Source organism: Lepidochelys kempii, chromosome 3 (assembly GCF_965140285.1).
Source record: "Lepidochelys kempii isolate rLepKem1 chromosome 3, rLepKem1.hap1, whole genome shotgun sequence".
In the NCBI taxonomy this organism is placed as follows: Eukaryota; Metazoa; Chordata; order Testudines; family Cheloniidae; genus Lepidochelys; species Lepidochelys kempii.
The window spans coordinates 21,462,535-21,483,885 of record NC_136382.1 but is presented as its reverse complement, the minus strand read 5'-3'; the positions used below and the strand labels follow the sequence as shown (position 1 = coordinate 21,483,885).

The following is a 21,351-nucleotide window of genomic DNA, read 5'->3' as shown; positions in this document are numbered from 1 at the left end:
TGCTCTCTTGTGGGTTCTTCTTCCCAAGGTAGACATCAACACTGTTTAGTTTTAGGAGAAGATGGAGTCTCTTTCTTCCCTCTCAAATGATGAGAAAATCCTCATTAACTCACGTTTCTGTCACCATTATTTTTCCTTCTTCCTCCTCATTTATTGCAGCAATTTCATTAACATGTCACAAACTCAACCTATTATCAAGAGCAAACATCTATAACTATTTTATAAATGATGAGACTTGTGATGTCCCATCCCTATACATTTTTGAGGACTCTCTCCTCTCCCCAGTGTGAAGCCTCACTTTGGTGTTCATTTCAGTTTTGCCGGCAGAACAATAAAGAAAGCTGCAGCAGACAGTTATGTGTCCATCAGCTCCCTCTGTCTGCGAACCCCTTCTCTGCTGGCTCTAGAAACAGAACAAGTTATTATTGTTCAATCCATCATATTTCAAGTAACAATCCCCTCTGCTTTGTTCACCAGCTGGCGGTATATTCCTCTGAGAGAAATCAATACACTAGTCGCTATTTACAGGAATGCTGTTGGTGGCAATGGCAATTGTTCCATTGTTCAAGTGTCCTTATATCTGGAGAGGGCTGTCAAGAGCCTCTTCCACTTTGGCCTACTTTTCTCTGCTGCGTCCATGTGAACATGTTGGGCCAGTTAAGTTATTTTGTTAATGATAAACTGATTACAAGATAACTGAGAGGAGGTGAAGACCCTGAGGCTTGTCAGATTAAGGGATGGTTAAGAGGCTGTGGAGGACTGGTCTTGGCCCTGGTCTACACTAGGACTTTAGGTCGAATTTAGCAGCGTTAAATCGATTTAAACCTGCACCCGTCCACACAATGAAGCCCTTTATTTCGATTTAAAGGGCTCTTAAAATCGATTTCCTTACTCCACCCCTGACAAGTGGATTAGCGCTTAAATCGACGTTGCCGGCTCGAATTTGGGGTACTGTGGACACAATTCGATGGTATTGGCCTCCGGGAGCTATCCCAGAGTGCTCCATTCTGACCGCTCTGGACAGCACTCTCAACTCAGATGCACTGGCCAGGTAGACAGGAAAAGAACCGCGAACTGTTGAATCTCATTTCCTGTTTGGCCAGCGTGGCAAGCTGCAGGTGACCATGCAGAGCTCATCAGCACAGGTGACCATGATGGAGTCCCAGAATCGCAAAAGAGCTCCAGCATGGACCGAACGGGAGGTACGGGATCTGATCGCTGTTTGGGGAGAGGAATCCGTGCTATCAGAACTCCGTTCCAGTTTTCGAAATGCCAAAACCTTTGTCAAAATCTCCCAGGGCATGAAGGACAGAGGCCATAACAGGGACCCGAAGCAGTGCCGCGTGAAACTGAAGGAGCTGAGGCAAGCCTACCAGAAAACCAGAGAGGCGAACAGCCGCTCTGGGTCAGAGCCCCAAACATGCCGCTTCTATGATGAGCTGCATGCCATTTTAGGGGGTTCAGCCACCACTACCCCAGCTGTGTTGTTTGACTCCTTCAATGGAGATGGAGGCAATACGGAAGTAGGTTTTGGGGACGAAGAAGATGATGAGGAGGAGGAGGTTGTAGATAGCTCACAGCAAGCAAGCGGAGAAACCGGTTTTCCCGACAGCCAGGAACTGTTTCTCACCCTAGACCTGGAGCCAGTACCCCCCGAACCCACCCAAGGCTGCCTCCTGGACCCAGCAGGCGGAGAAGGGACCTCTGGTGAGTGTACCTTTTAAAATGCTATACATGGTTTAAAAGCAAGCATGTGAAAGGATTACTTTGCCCTGGCATTTGCGGTTCTCCTAGATGTAGTCCTAAAGCCTTTGCAAAAGGTTTCTGGGGAGGGCAGCCTTATTTCGTCCTTCATGGTAGGACACTTTACCACTCCAGGCCAGTAACACGTACTCGGGAATCACTGTAGAACAAAGCATTGCAGTGTATGTTTGCTGGCATTCAACCAAAATCCGTTCTTTATCTCTCTGTGTTATCCTCAGGAGAGTGAGATATAATTCATGGTCACCTGGTTGAAATAGAGTGCTTTTCTTCAGGGGACACTCAGAGGAGCCCATTCCTGCTGGGCTGTTTGCCTGTGGCTAAACAGAAATGTTCCCCGCTGTTAGCCACAGGGAGGGGGGAAGGTTGAGGGGGTAGTCACGCGGTGGGAGGAGGCAAAATGCGACCTTGTAACGAAAGCACATGTGCTATGTATGTAATGTTAACAGCAAGGTTTACCCTGAAAGAGTGTAGCGACTATTTTATAAAATGTGTCTTTTTAAATACCGCTGTCCCTTTTTTTTTCTCCACCAGCTGCATGTGTTTCAATGATCACAGGATCTTCTCCTTCCCAGAGGCTAGTGAAGCTCAGAAAGAAAAAAAACGCACTCGCGATGAAATGTTCTCCGAGCTCATGCTGTCCTCCCACACTGACAGAGCACAGACGAATGCATGGAGGCAAATAATGTCAGAGTGCAGGAAAGCACAAAATGACTGGGAGGAGAGGTGGAGGGCTGAAGAGAGTAAGTGGCGGGCTGAAGAGAGTAAGTGGCGGGCTGAAGACAGGGCTGAAGCTCAAATGTGGCGGCAGCATGATGAGAGGAGGCAGGATTCAATGCTGAGGCTGCTGCAGGACCAAACCAGTATGCTCCAGTGTATGGTTGAGCTGCAGCAAAGGCAGCTGGAGCACAGACTGCCACTGCTGCCCCTCTGTAACCAACCGCCCTCCTCCCCAAGTTCCATAGCCTCCACACCCAGACGCCCAAGAACGCGGTGGGGGGGCCTCCGGCCAACCAGCCACTCCACCACAGAGGATTGCCCAAAAAAAAGAAGGCTGTCATTCAATAAATTTTAAAGTTGTAAACTTTTAAAGTGCTGTGCTTAAAGTGCTGTGTGGCATTTTCCTTCCCTCCTCCACCACCCCTCCTGGGATACCTTGGTAGTCATCTCCCTATTTGTGTGATGAATGAATAATGAATGCATGACTGTGAAGCAGCAATGACTTTATTGCCTCTGCAAGCAATGATTAAAGGGAGGAGGGGAGGGTGGTTAGCTTACAGGGAAGTAGAGTGAATCAAGGGGCGGGGGGTTTCATCAAGGAGAAACAAACAGAACGTTCACACCGTAGCCTGGCCAGTCATGAAACTGGTTTTCAAAGCTTCTCTGATGCGTACCGCGCCCTCCTGTGCTCTTCTAACCGCCCTGGTGTCTGGCTGCGCGTAACCAGCAGCTAGGTGATTTGCCTCAGCCTCCCACCCCGCCATAAACGTCTCACTCTCACAGATATTGTGGAGCACACAGCAAGCAGTAATAACAGTGGGAATATTGGTTTCGCTGAGGTCTAAGCGAGTCAGTAAACTGCGCCAGCGCGCCTTTAAACGTCCAAATGCACATTCTACCACCATTCTGCACTTGCTCAGCCTGTAGTTGAACAGCTCCTGACTACTGTCCAGGCTGCCTGTGTACGGCTTCATGAGCCATGGCATTAAGGGGTAGGCTGGGTCCCCAAGGATACATATAGGCATTTCAACATCCCCAACAGTTATTTTCTGGTCTGGGAATAAAGTCCCTTCCTACAGCTTTTGAAACAGACCAGAGTTCCTGAAGATGCGAGCATCATGCACCTTTCCCGGCCATCCCACGTTGATGTTGGTGAAATGTCCCTTGTGATCCACCAGAGCTTGCAGCACTATCGAAAAGTACCCCTTGCGTTTATGTACTCGGCGGCTTGGTGCTCCGGTGCCAAGATAGGGATATGGGTTCCGTCTATAGCCCCACCACAGTTAGGGAATCCCATTGCAGCAAAGCCATCCACTATGACCTGCACATTTCCCAGGGTCACTACCCTTGATATCAGCAGATCTTTGATTGCGTGAGCTACTTGCATCACAGCAGCCCCCACAGTAGATTTGCCCACTCCAAATTGATTCCCAACTGACCGGTAGCTGTCTGGCGTTGCAAGCTTCCACAGGGCTATCGCCACTCGCTTCTCAACTGTGAGGGCTGCTCTCATCTTGGTATTCATGCACCTCAGGGCAGGGGAAAGCAAGTCACAAAGTTCCATGAAAGTGCCCTTACGCATGCGAAAGTTTCGCAGCCACTGGGAATCGTCCCAGACCTGCAACACTATGCGGTCCCACCAGTCTGTGCTTGTTTCCCGAGCCCAGAATCGGCGTTCCACAGCATGAACCTGCCCCATTAGCACCATGATGCATGCATTGTCAGGGCCCATGCTTTCAGAGAAATCTGTGTCCATGTCCTGATCACTCACGGGACCGCGCTGACGTCGCCTCCTCGCCCGGTATCGCGTTGCCATGTTCTGGTGCTGCATATACTGCTGGATAATGCGTGTGGTGGTTAATGTGCTCCTAATTGCCAAAATGAGCTCAGCGGCCTCCATGCTTGCCTTGGTATGGCGTCCGCACAGAAAAAAGGCGCGGAACGATTGTCTGCCGTTGCTCTGACGGAGGGAGGGGCGACTGACGACACGGCTTACAGGGTTGGCTTCAGGGAGCTAAAATCAACAAAGGGTGTGCCTGTACATCAAGGAGTATTTCAGGCAGGACTGCACGGATGTTTCCAATAAGAAATGGTGCACCTAAGTTATCGTTGTTATTGGAACAAGGAGGTTAGCCTGGCCTCTGATTGAGACATGGCTAGATTTACCTCGCTGCACCTTCTCTGTGAGTGACTGCAGTGTGATCTAGACAGGGGAGGAGGCAAATGAGTACAAAACAAATCTGGTCTATTTCTTGTTCTGACCCACTCCATCTATCTTTTACATCTTTGGCTGGCAGCAGACGGTGCAGAAGGACTGCATGCCATCCACATCTCATGGCTGCTTGGCAGAAGATGGTACAGTACGACTGCTAGCCATCTTCATCTCTTGCCTGTCTGGCATAAGATGGTACAATATGACTGCTAGCAATCCTCATCTCTTGCCTGCCTGGCAGAAGATGGTACAGTACGACTGCTAGCAGTCCATATCGCCTGCCCGCTCACCATAAGACGGTTCAATAGGACTGCAGGACTAAAGAGAATGACCTGGTCAAGTCACTCCAAATTTAGTCCCTGCGCCCATGTCTGCCCAGGCGCTCCCAGCCGACGTGGCCAGGAGCACCTCGGAAACGACGAGGACGACTACCAATCGTATTGCACCGTCTGCTGCCAGAAGGCAATGGGTTGCTGCTACTGTGCAGCAAAGCCGTACCGCGTCTGCCAGCACCCAGGAGACATAGGGTGACGGTTACCTGAGCTGGCTCCATGCTTGCCGTGGTATGGCGTCTGCACAGGTAACTCATGAAAAAAGGCGCGAAACGATTGTCTGCCCTTGCTTTCACGGAGGGAGGGAGGGAACGGGGGCCTGACGACACGTACCCAGAACCACCCGCGACAATGTTTTAGCCCCATCAGAGTACTCCATTGTGAGTGCTCTGGACAGCACTCTCAGATGCCCGATTGTTTGCCATTGCTCTGACGCTGGGAGGGGCGCTTACAGGGTTGGCTTCAGGGAGCTAAAATCAACAAAGGGGGTGGCTTTACATCAAGGAGTATTTCAGGCAGGACTTCACGGAGGGTTCCAATAAGAAATGGTGCACCTAAGTTATTGTCCTTATTGGAATAAGAAGGTTAGTCTGGCCTCTGATTGATACATGGTTAGATTTACCTCGCTGCACCTTCTCTGTAAGTGACTGCAGTGTGATCTAGAAGAATGAGTCCCCTAGACAGGGGAGCGGGGAAGCAAATGAGTACAAAACAAATCTGGTCTATTTCTTGTTTTGATCCACTCCATCTATCTTTTACATCTTTGGCTGGCAGCAGACGGTGCAGAAGGACTGCATGCCATCCACATCTCATGGCTGCTCGGCAGAAGATGGTACAGTATGACTGCTAGCAGTCCGTATCGCCTGCCCGCTCACCATAAGACGGTTCAATAGGACTGACTGCAGGACTAAAGAGAATGACCTGCTCAAGTCACTCCAAATTTAGTCCCTGTGCCCATGTCTGCCCAGGCGCTCCTGATCGACCTCACAGAGGCGACCAGGAGCACCTCAGACATGACGATGACGGCTACCAGTAGTACTGTACCGTCTGCTGCCACAAGGCAAGGGGTTGCTGCTACTGTGTAGCAATGCCGTACCGCATCTGCCAGCACCCAGGAGACATAGGGTGACGGTTACCTGAGCGGGCTCCATGCTTGCCGTGGTATGGCGTCTGCACAGGTAACTCAGGAAAAAAGCAAAGGAGTACTTGTGGCACCTTAGAGACTAACCAATTTATTTGAGCATGAGCTTTCGTGAGCTACAGCTCACTTCATCAGATGTTTACCGTGGAAACTGCAGCAGACTTTATATACACACAGAAATCATGAAACAATACCTCCTCCCACCCCACTGCCCTGCTGGTAATAGCTTATCTAAAGTGATCAACAGGTGGGCCATTTCCAGCACAAATCCAGGTTTTCTCACCCTCCACCCCCCCACACAAATTCACTCTCCTGCTGGTGCTAGCCCATCCAAAGTGACAACTCTTTACATAATCAAGTCGGGCTATTTCCTGCATAGATCAAGGTTTTCTCACATCCCCCCCACCCCCATACACACACAAACTCACTCTCCTGCTGGTAATAGCTCATCTAAACTGACCATTCTCCAGGTTTAAATCCAAGTTAAACCAGAACATCTGGGGGGGGGGGGTAGGAAAAAACAAGAGGAAACAGGCTACCTTGCATAATGACTTAGCCACTCCCAGTCTCTATTTAAGCCTAAATTAATAGTATCCAATTTGCAAATGAATTCCAATTCAGCAGTTTCTCGCTGGAGTCTGGATTTGAAGTTTTTTTGTTTTAAGATAGCGACCTTCATGTCTGTGATTGCGTGACCAGAGAGATTGAAGTGTTCTCCGACTGGTTTATGAATGTTATAATTCTTGACATCTGATTTGTGTCCATTTATTCTTTTACGTAGAGACTGTCCAGTTTGACCAATGTACATGGCAGAGGGGCATTGCTGGCACATGATGGCATAGATCACATTGGTGGATGTGCAGGTGAACGAGCCTCTGATAGTGTGGCTGATGTTATTAGGCCCTGTGATGGTGTCCCCTGAATAGATATGTGGGCACAATTGGCAACGGGCTTTGTTGCAAGGATAAGTTCCTGGGTTAGTGGTTCTGTTGTGTGGTATGTGGTTGTTGGTGAGTATTTGCTTCAGGTTGCGGGGCTGTCTGTAGGCAAGGACTGGCCTGTCTCCCAAGACTTGTGAGAGTGTTGGGTCATCCTTTAGGATAGGTTGTAGATCCTTAATAATGCATTGGAGGGGTTTTAGTTGGGGGCTGAAGGTGACGGCTAGTGGCGTTCTGTTATTTTCTTTGTTAGGCCTGTCCTGTAGTAGGTAACTTCTGGGAACTCTTCTGGCTCTATCAATCTGTTTCTTTACTTCTGCAGGTGGGTATTGTAGTTGTAAGAAAGCTTGACAGAGATCTTGTAGGTGTTTGTCTCTGTCTGAGGGGTTGGAGCAAATGCGGTTTTATCGCAGAGCTTGGCTGTAGACGATGGATCGTGTGGTGTGGTCAGGGTGAAAGCTGGAGGCATGCAGGTAGGAATAGCGGTCAGTAGGTTTACGGTATAGGGTGGTGTTTATGTGGCCATTGTTTATTAGCACTGTAGTGTCCAGGAAGTGGATCTCTTGTGTGGACTGGACCAGGCTGAGGTTGGTGGTGGGATGGAAATTGTTGAAATCATGGTGGAATTCCTCAAGGGCTTCTTTTCCATGGGTCCAGATGATGAAGGTGTCATCAATATAGCGCAAGTAGAGTAGGGGCTTTAGGGGACGAGAGCTGAGGAAGCGTTGTTCTAAATCAGCCATAAAAATGTTGGCATACTGTGGGGCCATGCGGGTACCCATAGCAGTGCCGCTGATCTGAAGGTATACATTGTCCCCAAATGTGAAATAGTTATGGGTAAGGACAAAGTCACAAAGTTCAGCCACCAGGTTAGCCGTGACATTATCGGGGATAGTGTTCTTGACGGCTTGTAGTCCATCTTTGTGTGGAATGTTGGTGTAGAGGGCTTCTACATCCATAGTAGCCAGGATGGTGTTATCAGGAAGATCACCGATGGATTGAAGTTTCCTCAGGAAGTCAGTGGTGTCTCGAAGGTAGCTGGGAGTGCTGGTAGCGTAGGGCCTGAGGAGGGAGTCTACATAGCCAGACAATCCTGCTGTCAGGGTGCCAATGCCTGAGATGATGGGGCGCCCAGGATTTCCAGGTTTATGGATCTTGGGTAGTAGATAGAATATCCCAGGTCGGGGTTCCAGGGGTGTGTCTGTGCGGATTTGATCTTGTGCTTTTTCAGGAAGTTTCTTGAGCAAATGCTGTAGTTGCTTTTGGTAACTCTCAGTGGGATCATAGGGTAATGGCTTGTAGAAACTCGTGTTGGAGAGCTGCCGAGCAGCCTCTTGTTCATATTCCGACCTATTCATGATGACAACAGCACCTCCTTTGTCAGCCTTTTTGATTATGATGTCAGAGTTGTTTCTGAGGCTGTGGATGGCATTGCGTTCCGCATGGCTGAGGTTATGGGGCAAGTGATGCTGCTTTTCCACAATTTCAGCCCGTGCACGTCGGCGGAAGCACTCTATGTAGAAGTCCAGTCTGCTGTTTCGACCTTCAGGAGGAGTCCATCTAGAATCCCTCTTTCTGTAGTGTTGGCAGGGAGACCTCTGTGGATTAGTATGTTGTTCAGAGGTATTTTGGAAATATTCCTTGAGACGGAGACGTCGAAAATAGGATTCTAGGTCACCACAGAACTGTATCATGTTCGTGGGGGTGGAGGGGCAGAAGGAGAGGCCCCGAGATAGAACAGCTGCTTCTGCTGGGCTGAGAGTATAGTTGGATAGGTTAACAATATTGCTAGGTGGGGTGAGGGAACCATTGCTGTGGCCCCTTGTAGCATGTAGTAGTTTAGAAAGTTTAGTGTCTTTTTTCTTTTGTAGAGAAGCAAAGTGTGCGTTGTAAATGGCTTGTCTAGTTTTAGTAAAATCCAGCCACGAGGAAGTTTGTGTGGAAGGTTGGTTCTTTATGAGAGTATCCATTTTTGAGAGCTCATTCTTAATCTTTCCCTGTTTGCTGTAGAGGACAGGACAGGCCTAACAAAGAAAATAACAGAACGCCACTAGCCGTCACCTTCAGCCCCCAACTAAAACCCCTCCAACGCATTATTAAGGATCTACAACCTATCCTAAAGGATGACCCAACACTCTCACAAGTCTTGGGAGACAGGCCAGTCCTTGCCTACAGACAGCCCCGCAACCTGAAGCAAATACTCACCAACAACCACATACCACACAACAGAACCACTAACCCAGGAACTTATCCTTGCAACAAAGCCCGTTGCCAATTGTGCCCACATATCTATTCAGGGGACACCATCACAGGGCCTAATAACATCAGCCACACTATCAGAGGCTCGTTCACCTGCACATCCACCAATGTGATCTATGCCATCATGTGCCAGCAATGCCCCTCTGCCATGTACATTGGTCAAACTGGACAGTCTCTACGTAAAAGAATAAATGGACACAAATCAGATGTCAAGAATTATAACATTCATAAACCAGTCGGAGAACACTTCAATCTCTCTGGTCACGCAATCACAGACATGAAGGTCGCTATCTTAAAACAAAAAAACTTCAAATCCAGACTCCAGCGAGAAACTGCTGAATTGGAATTCATTTGCAAATTGGATACTATTAATTTAGGCTTAAATAGAGACTGGGAGTGGCTAAGTCATTATGCAAGGTAGCCTGTTTCCTCTTGTTTTTTCCTACCCCCCCCCCCCCCAGATGTTCTGGTTTAACTTGGATTTAAACCTGGAGAATGGTCAGTTTAGATGAGCTATTACCAGCAGGAGAGTGAGTTTGTGTGTGTATGGGGGTGGGGGGGATGTGAGAAAACCTTGATCTATGCAGGAAATAGCCCGACTTGATTATGTAAAGAGTTGTCACTTTGGATGGGCTAGCACCAGCAGGAGAGTGAATTTGTGTGGGGGGGTGGAGGGTGAGAAAACCTGGATTTGTGCTGGAAATGGCCCACCTGTTGATCACTTTAGATAAGCTGTTACCAGCAGGGCAGTGGGGTGGGAGGAGGTATTGTTTCATGATTTCTGTGTGTATATAAAGTCTGCTGCAGTTTCCACGGTAAACATCTGATGAAGTGAGCTGTAGCTCACGAAAGCTCATGCTCAAATAAATTGGTTAGTCTCTAAGGTGCCACAAGTACTCCTTTTCTTTTTGCGAATACAGACTAACACGGCTGTTCCTCTGAAACCTGTCAGGAAAAAAGGCGCGAAATGATTGTCTGCCCTTGCTTTCACGGGGGGAGGGAGGGAACGGGGGCCTGACGATATGTACCCAGAACCACCCGCGACAATGTTTTAGTCCCATCAGGCATTGGGATCTCAACCCAGAATTCCAATGGGCAGTGGAGACTGCGGGAACTGTGGGATAGCTACCCACAGTGCAATGCTCCGGAAGTCGATGCTTGCCTCGGTACTGTGGAAGCGCTCCGCCGAGTTAATGCACTTAATGCACTTAGAGCATTTTCTGTGGGGACACACACACTCGAATATATAAAACCGATTTCTAAAAAACCGACTTCTATAAATTCGACCTAATTTCGTAGTGTAGACATACCCTTGGAGTGTTAACTAAGACGCCCCACCCCCAAAGCTTTCAACTCTGCTCTCCAAGTAAACCTACAGCTGGTTTCTTGTTTCCAGTGGCTGCAAAACAAACTGCAGGGCTCAGTTCACAAACCCTTTTCATGAACCCTTGTGGTCGTTGTATAGCCCAGGTGTGGGTTGGTTGGTTGGTTGGTTTGTTTGTTTCAAAGTTCTCACTACAGATTTTCTCAGGCCAAACACTCTATAGACGTGCAAAGTAGGATTGTGATATTTGTGACTGGAACAATCCCCTCAAATCCTGTTTGATGCTAGTCGCTGCTGTCCTTGCACTGCTTCTCATGCCTCTCTTCTTCTTACCCCTCTTGTTAAAGGGGAAAGTGCACTAAACTGGCTTGCTATTTACAAATTGGAACCAGATTAAACTGCAGGCTAATCTGACAATGTGGAGTCAAAGTCCCTGCTAGGAAGAATTTAAAGCAACCAAAAAGAATAAATTACTTGGCCCAAGAAGTCAACCTTGATAAATCCTATTTTAAGACCTGGGTTAATTTAAGAGGCAGAGTGAATAGAAGAAAAACATAAGTCAATCTTGAGTCTCATTTGTTTAGCTTCATGTTACAACAGGGTTCTAGAAATGAGAGAAAATCAGGCGGTGGCATCCAAAGAACGTGTGCACCTGTTTTCTTCAGTGAGACTAATCAATGTTGGATTTAATCTGAGATTTGCTCGCATTTAGTTCCCGCAGTTAATATCCCATTTTTTCTTGTCCCCCATAGAATTTTACCCTGTATATATCTCTGTTCTTACAGGAGATGGATCCAGGCACCCATGCAACTTTGGGAAAGCTTGAATCTGGAGGAGGATGTGAAATGCACAGCTGAGCCCTGTCTCTATTATCGGTAAAGCTGATCACAAAATGGTATTTCTGCTCCACAGGAAGTTCTGATGTTATTTAAAAAAATCATTCTGAATTGGGGAATAAAATTGAAACTTAGAAACGTTCTGCAGAACAGAAATACCAGAAAAACTTGATTTGGGAACATTTCATTTCAATAATATAAAACCATTTTGTTTTGATATTGCATAATGATAGATTTAATATTAAACTATCATAGTAGGATGTCTTGAAATTAAGAACTGTATAAATACAATACTATATCATTCTACTTGTATTTATTACGATATTAATTTTAATAAAGTTGACATGAAATGTTTCGCCATTATCAGAATAAAACATCTTGATATTACATAAATGTTTAAGTGCTTTTGAATGGGAACAAATTGTTTTTGTTTTGAAATGTTTCCTGGAAACATTTTCATTTAGATAAAATTTCATTTTCTAATGGAATATTGTTCTGCTGAAAATTTTTCAATCACCTTTAATTATGGGTACTTAGGTAACATTGGGTAGAGCTGGATAGAAAATTTTTAGAACAATAATAAATGTCATTCTAAATATGCTGTTTCATCAAAACCAAAACTTTTTGTGGAAATATTTCAGTTTTGACAAAAATTTCATTGCAAAGGCTTTTGGATCGAGCTTGAGAGAGGTACAGATCTCTGCTGTACCTCCTTCAGAATGATCTAGAATGGAAAACTCTGTTCTAAACTGAGCAGACGTGAACCTTGATCTCCCACACCCTAGCCGAAGGCCCAACTCACCAGAGTGCATACACATGCCCCATAGCCTTCCTAGCCATTTCAATCCCTCTTCCTGAATCAAAAACCGCAGTTTTTGTTAGGAACATTGACACAATTCAATTTTTGTGAAAACCAGTGTGGAACAAAAACAAATATCAAAACCTTGGAAGTTGCCATGAAATGAATTGTCATCATCCAGTCATTCAAAGCACTGTGTGGGTTAGTGATGCAGCAGAGAATAGACCAAGGCTGTTAAGATAAGGATCTTTTAAAAGATTTTTAAAAGACTTGATCAACACATTGCATGCTTAGTTCCCTTTAATATGAGAGAGCTATGTGCCGAGTTATAAAAGCAATAGAAGAAATTCAGGCCCAAATCCTGATCCCATTGAAATCAATGGCAAAACTCCAGTTGATTCCAGTGGGACCAGGATTGGGAATTATGAGCTTGCATCTTTTTGTATAAATACAAGCCTGAAAACTGCATCCACATCCCATCAAATTTTGGAAGAGTTCAGGTCTGGAACCAGATCTGATTCTTATTTTCTGTTGCTTTCTTGTTGCAGAGTTGAGCTAGTGACAGGAACTCATTACAAATGGCTGAACATCTCCTGTATCTTAAATGGAAACCCCTGGAACTTGAGAAAACTAGGATCCTTTTCTGAACTTTGTCTCTCAGGACCCATTTGTAATTTAAAATGGCTTGTTCTCACAGCAGTGCTCCTTTCAACTTGTGGGTTATTTTTATGCTCTGACATAAGCATTCCTTTTATCTTCTAACAATGGGCCTGATTCTCTTCACTTACAGGAGTGTGAACTGGAAGTAACTGCACTGAAGTCAGTGGAATGACATGGGTATGTGAATGGAGAATCAGCCTGTGGTTTTTAGTGTTCTGGGTTGGTTTCTCTGTGAAATTTTGAAAGTAATCACACTAAATACACTTGCAGCATTTGCCCTAAAAATAGCAAAGTGCCACATGAAGGGCTCTGATGCTGTCTTGAAAAGTGTGATTCATAGAAAGCGAGTGGAGTGATGAATGGAAAATTTCCAAGCCAATATAATTATGGTGATATCCTGAATATACAGGATGAAGAAAATATACAGCTGTTTTTACATGTGCTCCTACATAGACGCCTCAGGCAGGAAAGACTATGACAATTGGCTGACTGTTACTGGGGTTGAAGGGGATGTATGTATGACTAATTGTAATATGTATTGCAGTAAATATTAGATTTAACTGTTTCAAACTACTAATGAAGAGGGGTTTATTTATTTTTGGAAGGGATTGACCTTGTCCCCCTCTAGTCCCAGTACTAAGGGGGAAGATTGGTTACCATTACAACTTTGCAAGAGCTGCTCAGATACTGCGTGTCTGTAGGTAGACAGTCAAGAGATTTCCATACAAGGTAGAGAGAGATCTGACTCATAAACTTCAGATCTGCATTGAGTCCAAACTTCCTGAAAGTTCATGTGTTCAGATCCAGGAGTTTTGGTTGGACCCACTTCTGAGAAAATATGTGGATGTTCCCTCCTATTTTTGCTCTTATTTACTTGATGTAATTTCCCTCACTAATAGCTCCTTTCAGCCAAACAAACAATGGTTTAGTAGCTCAAGTGAAAATCAGTAGCGGACACTTTTTCAGTCTGTTTTACCATCAAGTTATTTACTTTCAAAGGTTAACATTTTTATCCACGTTCTCAGACATACTGTACTATCTATCCTAGGTACTTATTCGGCCCCATGACCATAGTGTCTAAGCACCTCAATCTTTAGTGGAATTGCCCTGCCCAATGCCCCTATGTGGTAGTGAAGTACTACTACTCCCATTTTACTGGAGGAAGTAAGGGTATGTCTATGGTATGCAAAAACCTCTGACCATGAGTCTCAGAGGCTGAGTCAACTGACTTGGGCACGCAGCGCTTCCACTATGGGGTTAAAAATAGCACTGAAGTAGGTTCCTGCTTGGGCTCTGAAACACAGCAAGGCAGGGTAGGGGTGTCTCAGAGCTCAGGTTTTGGAGCCCAAACAGGAGTATCTAAACTGCTGTTGTGAGCCCCGCAAGCCCAAGTCTATTGACCCGGGTTCTGAATCTTGCTGCCTTTATTTTATTTTATTTTATTTTATTTTATTTTCAGTGGACACATACCCCAGGTTACTTATCCAAGATCTCACTGGAAGTCTGTGATGGAGCATTGAAGTGAATGTAGGTCTAAAGTTCCACTCTAATCCAATGGTTAGGATACTATACTTACTCTCTTGAGGCTGGTGTAAACAAAATTTTTGTACCATGTCAACGATCTCTATATTTAGAAACTGATATCATTAAAGTGGTACAACCCATGTGAGTGGTCAGTTATTCTGCTACACAGGAGCTTACATGAGAACATCTTTTATTTTTACATAGATTCTAAAATATTTGGAGCAGGGGACTCTTGTTGTGCTGTGTTTTGTACAACACGTATCACAATGGGCCCTGGTCTATGACTGGGGCTCCTATCTGCTACGGTAATACAAACAATAATTTCCATAAATTTAACAGCTCGAGCAGTACAAAAACTATAGACAAGCTCATAGTTTTACATGCTGTTTAGATGTGTAGCACTTCTGAAAGGCTGGCAAAAATAACCCTTTCATCTATTTGTTCTGTGAGAAGGGTAAAAATGCCTTCTTGGTTCATTATCATATGCCTTAATCCATGGTGAAAATTTATGAGGTCACTGGGACTTATACTAGCAGATTTGGTAGCCTTTTATGTCTCAGTCTAAATACATATCAATCTGAATTTGGGAAGTATTTGTCATTGGCTTTGAGACAGATACAAGTTTTTATTATAGCTATAATTTACACTATTCTGTTTCATTGAGTTTTCTTTTAATTTTCTTTTGTTGGTTTGCAAATGTTGGCACAGTTGTAAGAGCAGGATTTTATAATTGTACTATAAGAATAGAGGTACTAATGAATGTCTTGATTTCATTTTACCAGCCACCACATTTGAATAGCAGAAAGGAATGACCCTCTGGGACATTGGTAGAAATGCATCTGACAGACTGCCAGTGTCTGTACTGATGTTAAGGCAGGGACAGACCAGAACAATCCTTATAACTGATTATGGTCACCCTTTTGTTTTAGGATAAGTTATGTCTATTATGGTTTCCTATATGTATTACAAATTAGGCACTCCAGTTAAATACACATTTCTTTTTAAGGTTTAGTAAGTAAGAGACCAGATCTTGTATTGTGTCTATGTTAAGGAGACTCAAAATAAACTGACACTGTTTATATTCTCAAAGGTCTCTGTAAAAAGACTGTTTGTGTGAATGAGGAATGTATCCATCAGAAAAAGATAAGGTGTGAAGGCCATTGTTAACCAGGTGGTCAAGAAAGGAGGAGCAAAGACACTTATTGAGATTTGTTGACGCCAGCAACGCGCATCCATGATTGAGGAAGGACAGATTGACAACCCTGAGGTGAAGACTGGCACCCCTAAAGACAGGACAATTGATTAAATCGGAACCAGGACAGGATGACCCTCTCGGAGGTGTATTGGAATGTTTAATCAAAAGATACACCAATTAAGAAGTAACCGATCACAAACTGACACAGCAAAATCCATAGACTTCAACAGAGAAAAAAGACTATATAAGAACAGGGCGCTTGGCCATGGGACTTTGGGTTCATCTTGCCACACTCCAGGAGCATCGGATTGTGACAGACAGAACCCTGCTCCCCTCTGCGACCAATCTGGCTGGCCATTAGATTGATCCAGACTCTGGACTGGTAACTATAAACATCAACTGGCAGGACTGTGTGTGTCTGTGTGTGTATATGATTGAAAAACATATGCTAACTGTTGTATTCTCAATAAATGCGGCATGCTGCCTTCTTCCCTGTAAAGATCCTGTGCGCTTCTAATAAGCATAACACAGCTGGGAGTGCTTTTCTCTTTTTGACTTTTTGTTAAAGTAAATTAAGAATTTCAAATATTTTGCAAAATAATGCAAATCAAATCCATCTTTAGCAATTTGGTTTGAAATCCTAAAATCCCAGATTTTGCCATATTTGCTTGTCAAGCAGTGTTTTACTTTGTGAGTAGTCCCAATGAAACCTGCACATGCCAAGGAGGGTACTAATCAGTAAGATTAAGGGCATTGTAGTCTAGCCCATAGACATTAAAGAAGGAAAACCCCTGAAGACTTTACCCTTTCTCTCAGTGCAGGATTATCCTTTACAGTAAATTTTCTAGTTCTTTGTCTGGTCTAATATTAAATTACTAAGAACATAAGAATGGCCATACTGGGTCAGACCAAAGGTCCATCTAGCGCAGTATCCTGTCTTCCAACCATGGCCAATGCCAGGTGCCCCAGAGGGAATGAACAGAACAGGTAATCAAGAGATCCCTTCCCAGCTTCTGGCAAACAGAGGCTAGGGACAACATCCCTGCCCATCCTAGCTAATAGCCATCAATGGACCTATCCTCCATGAATTTATCTAGTTCTTTTTTGGACCCTGTTATAGTCTTGGCTTCACAATATCCTCTGGCAAAGAGTTCCACAGGTTGACTGTGTGTTGTGTGAAGAAATACTTCCTTTTTGTTTGTTTTTTAAACCTGCTGCCTATTAATTTCATTTGCTGAACCCTAGTTCTTGTGTTATGAGAAGGAGTAAATAACAGTTACTTATTTACTTTCTCCACAGGAGTCATGATTTTATAGACCTCTGTCATATTCCCCCCCACCCCCTTAGTTCTCCCTTTTCCAAGCTGAAAAATCCCAGGTTTATTAATCTCTCCTCCCTTATAATTTTTGTTGCCCTTTTCTATACCTTTTCCAGGTCCAATATATCTTTTTTGAGATGGGGCCACCAGATCTGCACGCAGTATTCAAGATGTGGGCGTACCATGGGGGATGTTTTTCCCCCATCATATTCTTTTGGAGACTATTCTACAGGTTAGGTCTTAATCCTGCATTGAAAACTGAACAGGCAGAGCTCCACTATAATGATATTATAATTAGGCCTAAGTAAGTTTACTCTAATTGTAAGTTCAATTGTAAAAAGTATATCAAAGTTCATGAAATGTTACAGTAACCCATTATAACAAATCTTAATAGAAAGCAAGGCAAGTTGCTTTTAGTAATGAATATTAGAAACAGATGGAAAAGAACCAGAGACTAAATTAGTTCAAACAAAAAGACCACCTTGATATGTTTCAAGGGCTATGTTGAAATCCTGCTTGTTAAAATCAGAAGATGTGGAACTGGAAATTAATAAACCCAAATTAGTGTGTCAGTATTAGGCCTAATTGATGAACAAAATAATTAAGGGGTGGGCCCCACCCACCAATCCCTTGTGTGTTCTTAAAGAACAGATGGAGCTACTGAAGTAAGTTTCACCATCACTGCTTCCACTCCCACCATCTCCTGGGACTTTGCCATCCTAATCCTGAGATGTTCTGATCAGACTAGGCCAAAGAGAGAGACAGATAACATCTGAGGAAGTGAGCTGTAGCTCACGAAAGCTTATGCTCTAATAAATTGGTTAGTCTCTAAGGTGCCACAAGTACTCCTCTTCTTTTTGCAAATACAGACTAACACGGCTGTTATTCTGAAACAGATAACATCGCCACCTCTACTGGCTCCAGCTGAATGCCAACCACCTAAAATGAAATGAGATTATATTTTAACAGTAACAACATCTCAACTAACTTCTTCTCTTTTTCCCCAAAAGGACAGTTGTTACCATCTTTGATACCCTCTAAGACTGTAAAACAAAGGGAGTGGGGGTTCCTTGCAAAAGCACTCTCCTGCTTAAGGGAAAGTTAACAAGAAATGTTAAAATGAAAGCTTAATACTTGACATTTCAAATGCTTTAACTGTCCTTCCTTTTCTATATCTGTAATAAAAAAGGTTAAAAGGATTTTTAATGGCATGTTTGCCATGGTACTAAGCAGGCTGAGGTCTCTGTATACCAATCCTTGTTTAATGTCGGACAGTGAAAGTTTATAACACCATTATCTCTTTTGACCTCTGAGATCATTACCACAGGCTCTAGGCAGGGACAGGGTCTGCTCAGCCGTTCTCAGCCTTGTATAGCTATACACAATCCTGTGATATCAGGAAGTGGGGGTTTCCTGATATTTAGAATTTAAATATAATTAAAAATCTATATTCTTAAATAAGATGCCGCCACCACCACTGTACACATAAAATGACTAGAGTTAGCAGCAGAATTTTGTTGACTACCAGGCTCTGTCAATAGCTGGCTTCATCCTCCTGCATACCCAGTTTCCTTGATTACATGCTCCCCCCTTGGTACTTAGTGGTTCTCATAAGCCAGATTTTCAAACTCTGAGACAAAGATGTGTTGGCACTTTTGTGCCTAATTTTTGTTAGAATACCTTGACGCACCAAGATTGGATTTTTGGGGCACACATCTCACTATACATTTCTACACACAGGTACCTAATTTGTGTGCACGTTCACAGTATCTGGGAGTGCATGTTGTGTACGCAGCTCCACCTGCAGGTGACTCTTAGCATTTCAAGATATTTAATTAGGAAGATGCTGTTCTCCAGCACAAGTACCTCATATGTGCATGCAATTGCATGAGCAAATTAGATGCACATGCATATCTGTATCCAGTCCTAGGCTCCTTCATGCCAGTTGTTTAAAAATATTCAATTGTGTGAAAGATTGTGCCCATTTCTGGTTTCTGACTTTCAGTTTTAGCTGTGCAACTATTGAATTATTTGAGTTTTAGTTCTTAAGTGAGCTTAGTGCTCGTGGCTGCATCTTTTTAAAAGTGTAGCCCAGGTTCTACTTAAAAGGCTACCCTGGTGGGTATTTAAGTAAAGCATTATGTCTCGAAATCAGCGCTGGCAGATGTAGCACAACTCCCTCTGAGGAGTCAGGATTCAGTTTGGTGCAATAGTTTGCCCTACAGGACACTTCTATTATTGATGAAAATAGTTTATGTATAAGTTAGAGCAAGAAAATGTGTGCATCATTCCTCAGATATTATTTCTGGAGAGTTTTAGATGTGGACTGTGATGGCAAAATTGGCCCTTTAATTTGGGAAAGTTGGGCTTGCAGTTAGGGTACTGGATGGGGACTTAAGAGTGCTGTGTTCAAGTCCTAGCTTTACAACTGACTTCCTACATAATCTCACTGTGTCAAAGTCCCCCATCTGTAAAACCTGAATAATAATATTTTGTTTCGGGTGGGTTGTTGGGTTTTTTTGTACTATGATAGCATATAGGAGCCTTTGTCATGCACCAGGACCCCTTTGTCCAAGGTGCTGTACCAACACACAGAACAAAAAAACCCAACAACTCTTCTTTGCCTTAAGGTACTTACCATCTTAAGTACAGGACAAGACACAACAGATTGATACATGCAGACGGGAAGCACAAGGAAACCATGACACAGTAATGGTCAGCAGGATATAGAGTGATCTCAGCACACCAGCTGCCTAACTGTTGTTAATCCTTCCTCTTTTCCCATCGTATGTCTTGCCTGCATAGTCTCTGTGAAGTGGAGATGGTGTCTTGGTAGGTGTAGGTACAGGCCATGCACTGTGGAAGTTTGCTCTCTTGGCCCTGTAAGCATGCTGTAACACTAATAACTACTCAGTTGTCTATGGAGTAAGGAAAAGCAAGAAAGGCACTTGCTATCTGTGGAAAATCTGCTGATGTACTTGTTCATTAGCCATCCATTTCAGACCAAGGACCTTAATTTAGGCTCCTAAATCCCTGTTTAGTCATCTAAATATTTTTTGTTTAAAATTACCAAGGACCTGTAGTTTCCACAAAAGTCAGTAGGATTTCTGACTGCTCAGTACTTCTGATAATCAGACCTTTTATTTATGCAGCTGCTTAAGTTAGGGTGACCAGATGAAACATACAAAATATAGGGACACATGGGAGAAGCGCAACCCCCACTCCCACCCCCCCCAAAAAAAAACAAACCGCCAGAGCGGCCAAAGCTGCAGTATCGGGACAAATGGCGTCCCGACCGTGCATCGGTCAGGAGGCGGGACAAAGAACTAAAAATCGGGGCAGTCCTGATTTTTATCAGGACGTCTGGTCACCCTAGCTTACGTATACATTTAGGTGTGTTTCAAAATGTTGGCCTATGTTCAGCTAATCAAAAAGCAAGGGAGCATGCAAACTTCCCAGCTCTTCACAGTACAATTGGCTAAGAACTGTAAGTTAGGAATAAGAACTGCTCTTGCATTCACACAATCTTCTGTACATGAAACCTGATTCCCAAACAATTAGCTAAAATACCCTGGATCTAAGGCAAACTTCATAATCTCACATTACCAGCAGAAGAATACATTGCTTACCGAGGGGATGGGGGAAATCTTTATTTGCAGTTTCACTGTCTTGCAGTCTCTGGTGTGGGTTGAGGTAACATTTGAGAAACATTTATCCTGGGGAAAAGTGAAGGCACCTGACGGCAAGGTTAAGAAGTCAAATGGCAGATGTTTGAAAAGTCAAACATCAAGGGAGTTTGAGAAGCGAAGCAGCAGTTGCGTAGCAAGGCACAAGGGCTCACCTAAGAGAGCACCTGTCACTTTCTCATGCACCTGTTCAATTTTTAGTTAGTTATAGTTAGTTAGTTAGAACTATAGTTAGTGTGTGCGTGGATGGGTGTGTGTGTGTACACAGTGGTAGTTTAAGAAGAATGGACGATAGATAGACATGGGATAAGAGTGCTTGTCTCTATTCAGGTTAGTGGCATAGCTAGCCCAGTGCAAACCCTTAGTATAGTCAGGCAAAGCAGGCATTTGCACTGATGAGCTTACTCCAACTTGAAAAAGGGGTAAACACCACTAGTGCAAATAGCAGCTTTGTCCGTCTACATTGGATGTTGCATTGTTGTTGCTACATTGGTAGCAACTGGGGTAAATACCAATGTAGATTAATGAAGGCCTTATTTGCTATTTGCTACAGTCAGTTAGCAGTAAGGCCAGGTTGAAATCCTTGTCATGCCTACTATCTTTGAGGTCAGGAAAGGAAAGTGGTGTATTAATGTCACCTATACAT

General features: G+C 44.1%; 1 protein-coding gene across 1 annotated transcript; it reads left to right on the top strand.

The window, feature by feature from the left end:
• Nucleotides 1-856: 856 nt before the first annotated feature.
• On the top strand, nucleotides 857-11,544 carry LOC140908127 (uncharacterized). Its single transcript, XM_073335096.2, has 3 exons — nucleotides 857-1,707; nucleotides 2,296-2,366; nucleotides 11,473-11,544. Exons 1-3 carry the CDS (start codon nucleotides 1,125-1,127, stop codon nucleotides 11,542-11,544), a joined length of 726 nt encoding a protein of 241 aa, XP_073191197.2. The 5' UTR covers nucleotides 857-1,124.
• The last annotated feature ends 9,807 nt before the right edge of the window (nucleotides 11,545-21,351 follow it).

What these genes read in the sequence shown, in the direction of transcription:
- LOC140908127 (XM_073335096.2), top strand. Translation starts at nt 1,125, where the DNA reads ATGCAGAGCTCATCAGCACAGGTGACCATGATGGAGTCCCAGAATCGC. An exon ending in AGGCGGAGAAGGGACCTCTG is followed by an intron (nt 1,708 to 2,295) that starts GTGAGTGTACCT and finishes TTTCTCCACCAG; the next exon opens with CTGCATGTGTTTCAATGATC. An exon ending in AGCTCAGAAAGAAAAAAAAC is followed by an intron (nt 2,367 to 11,472) that starts GCACTCGCGATG and finishes CTGTTCTTACAG; the next exon opens with GAGATGGATCCAGGCACCCA.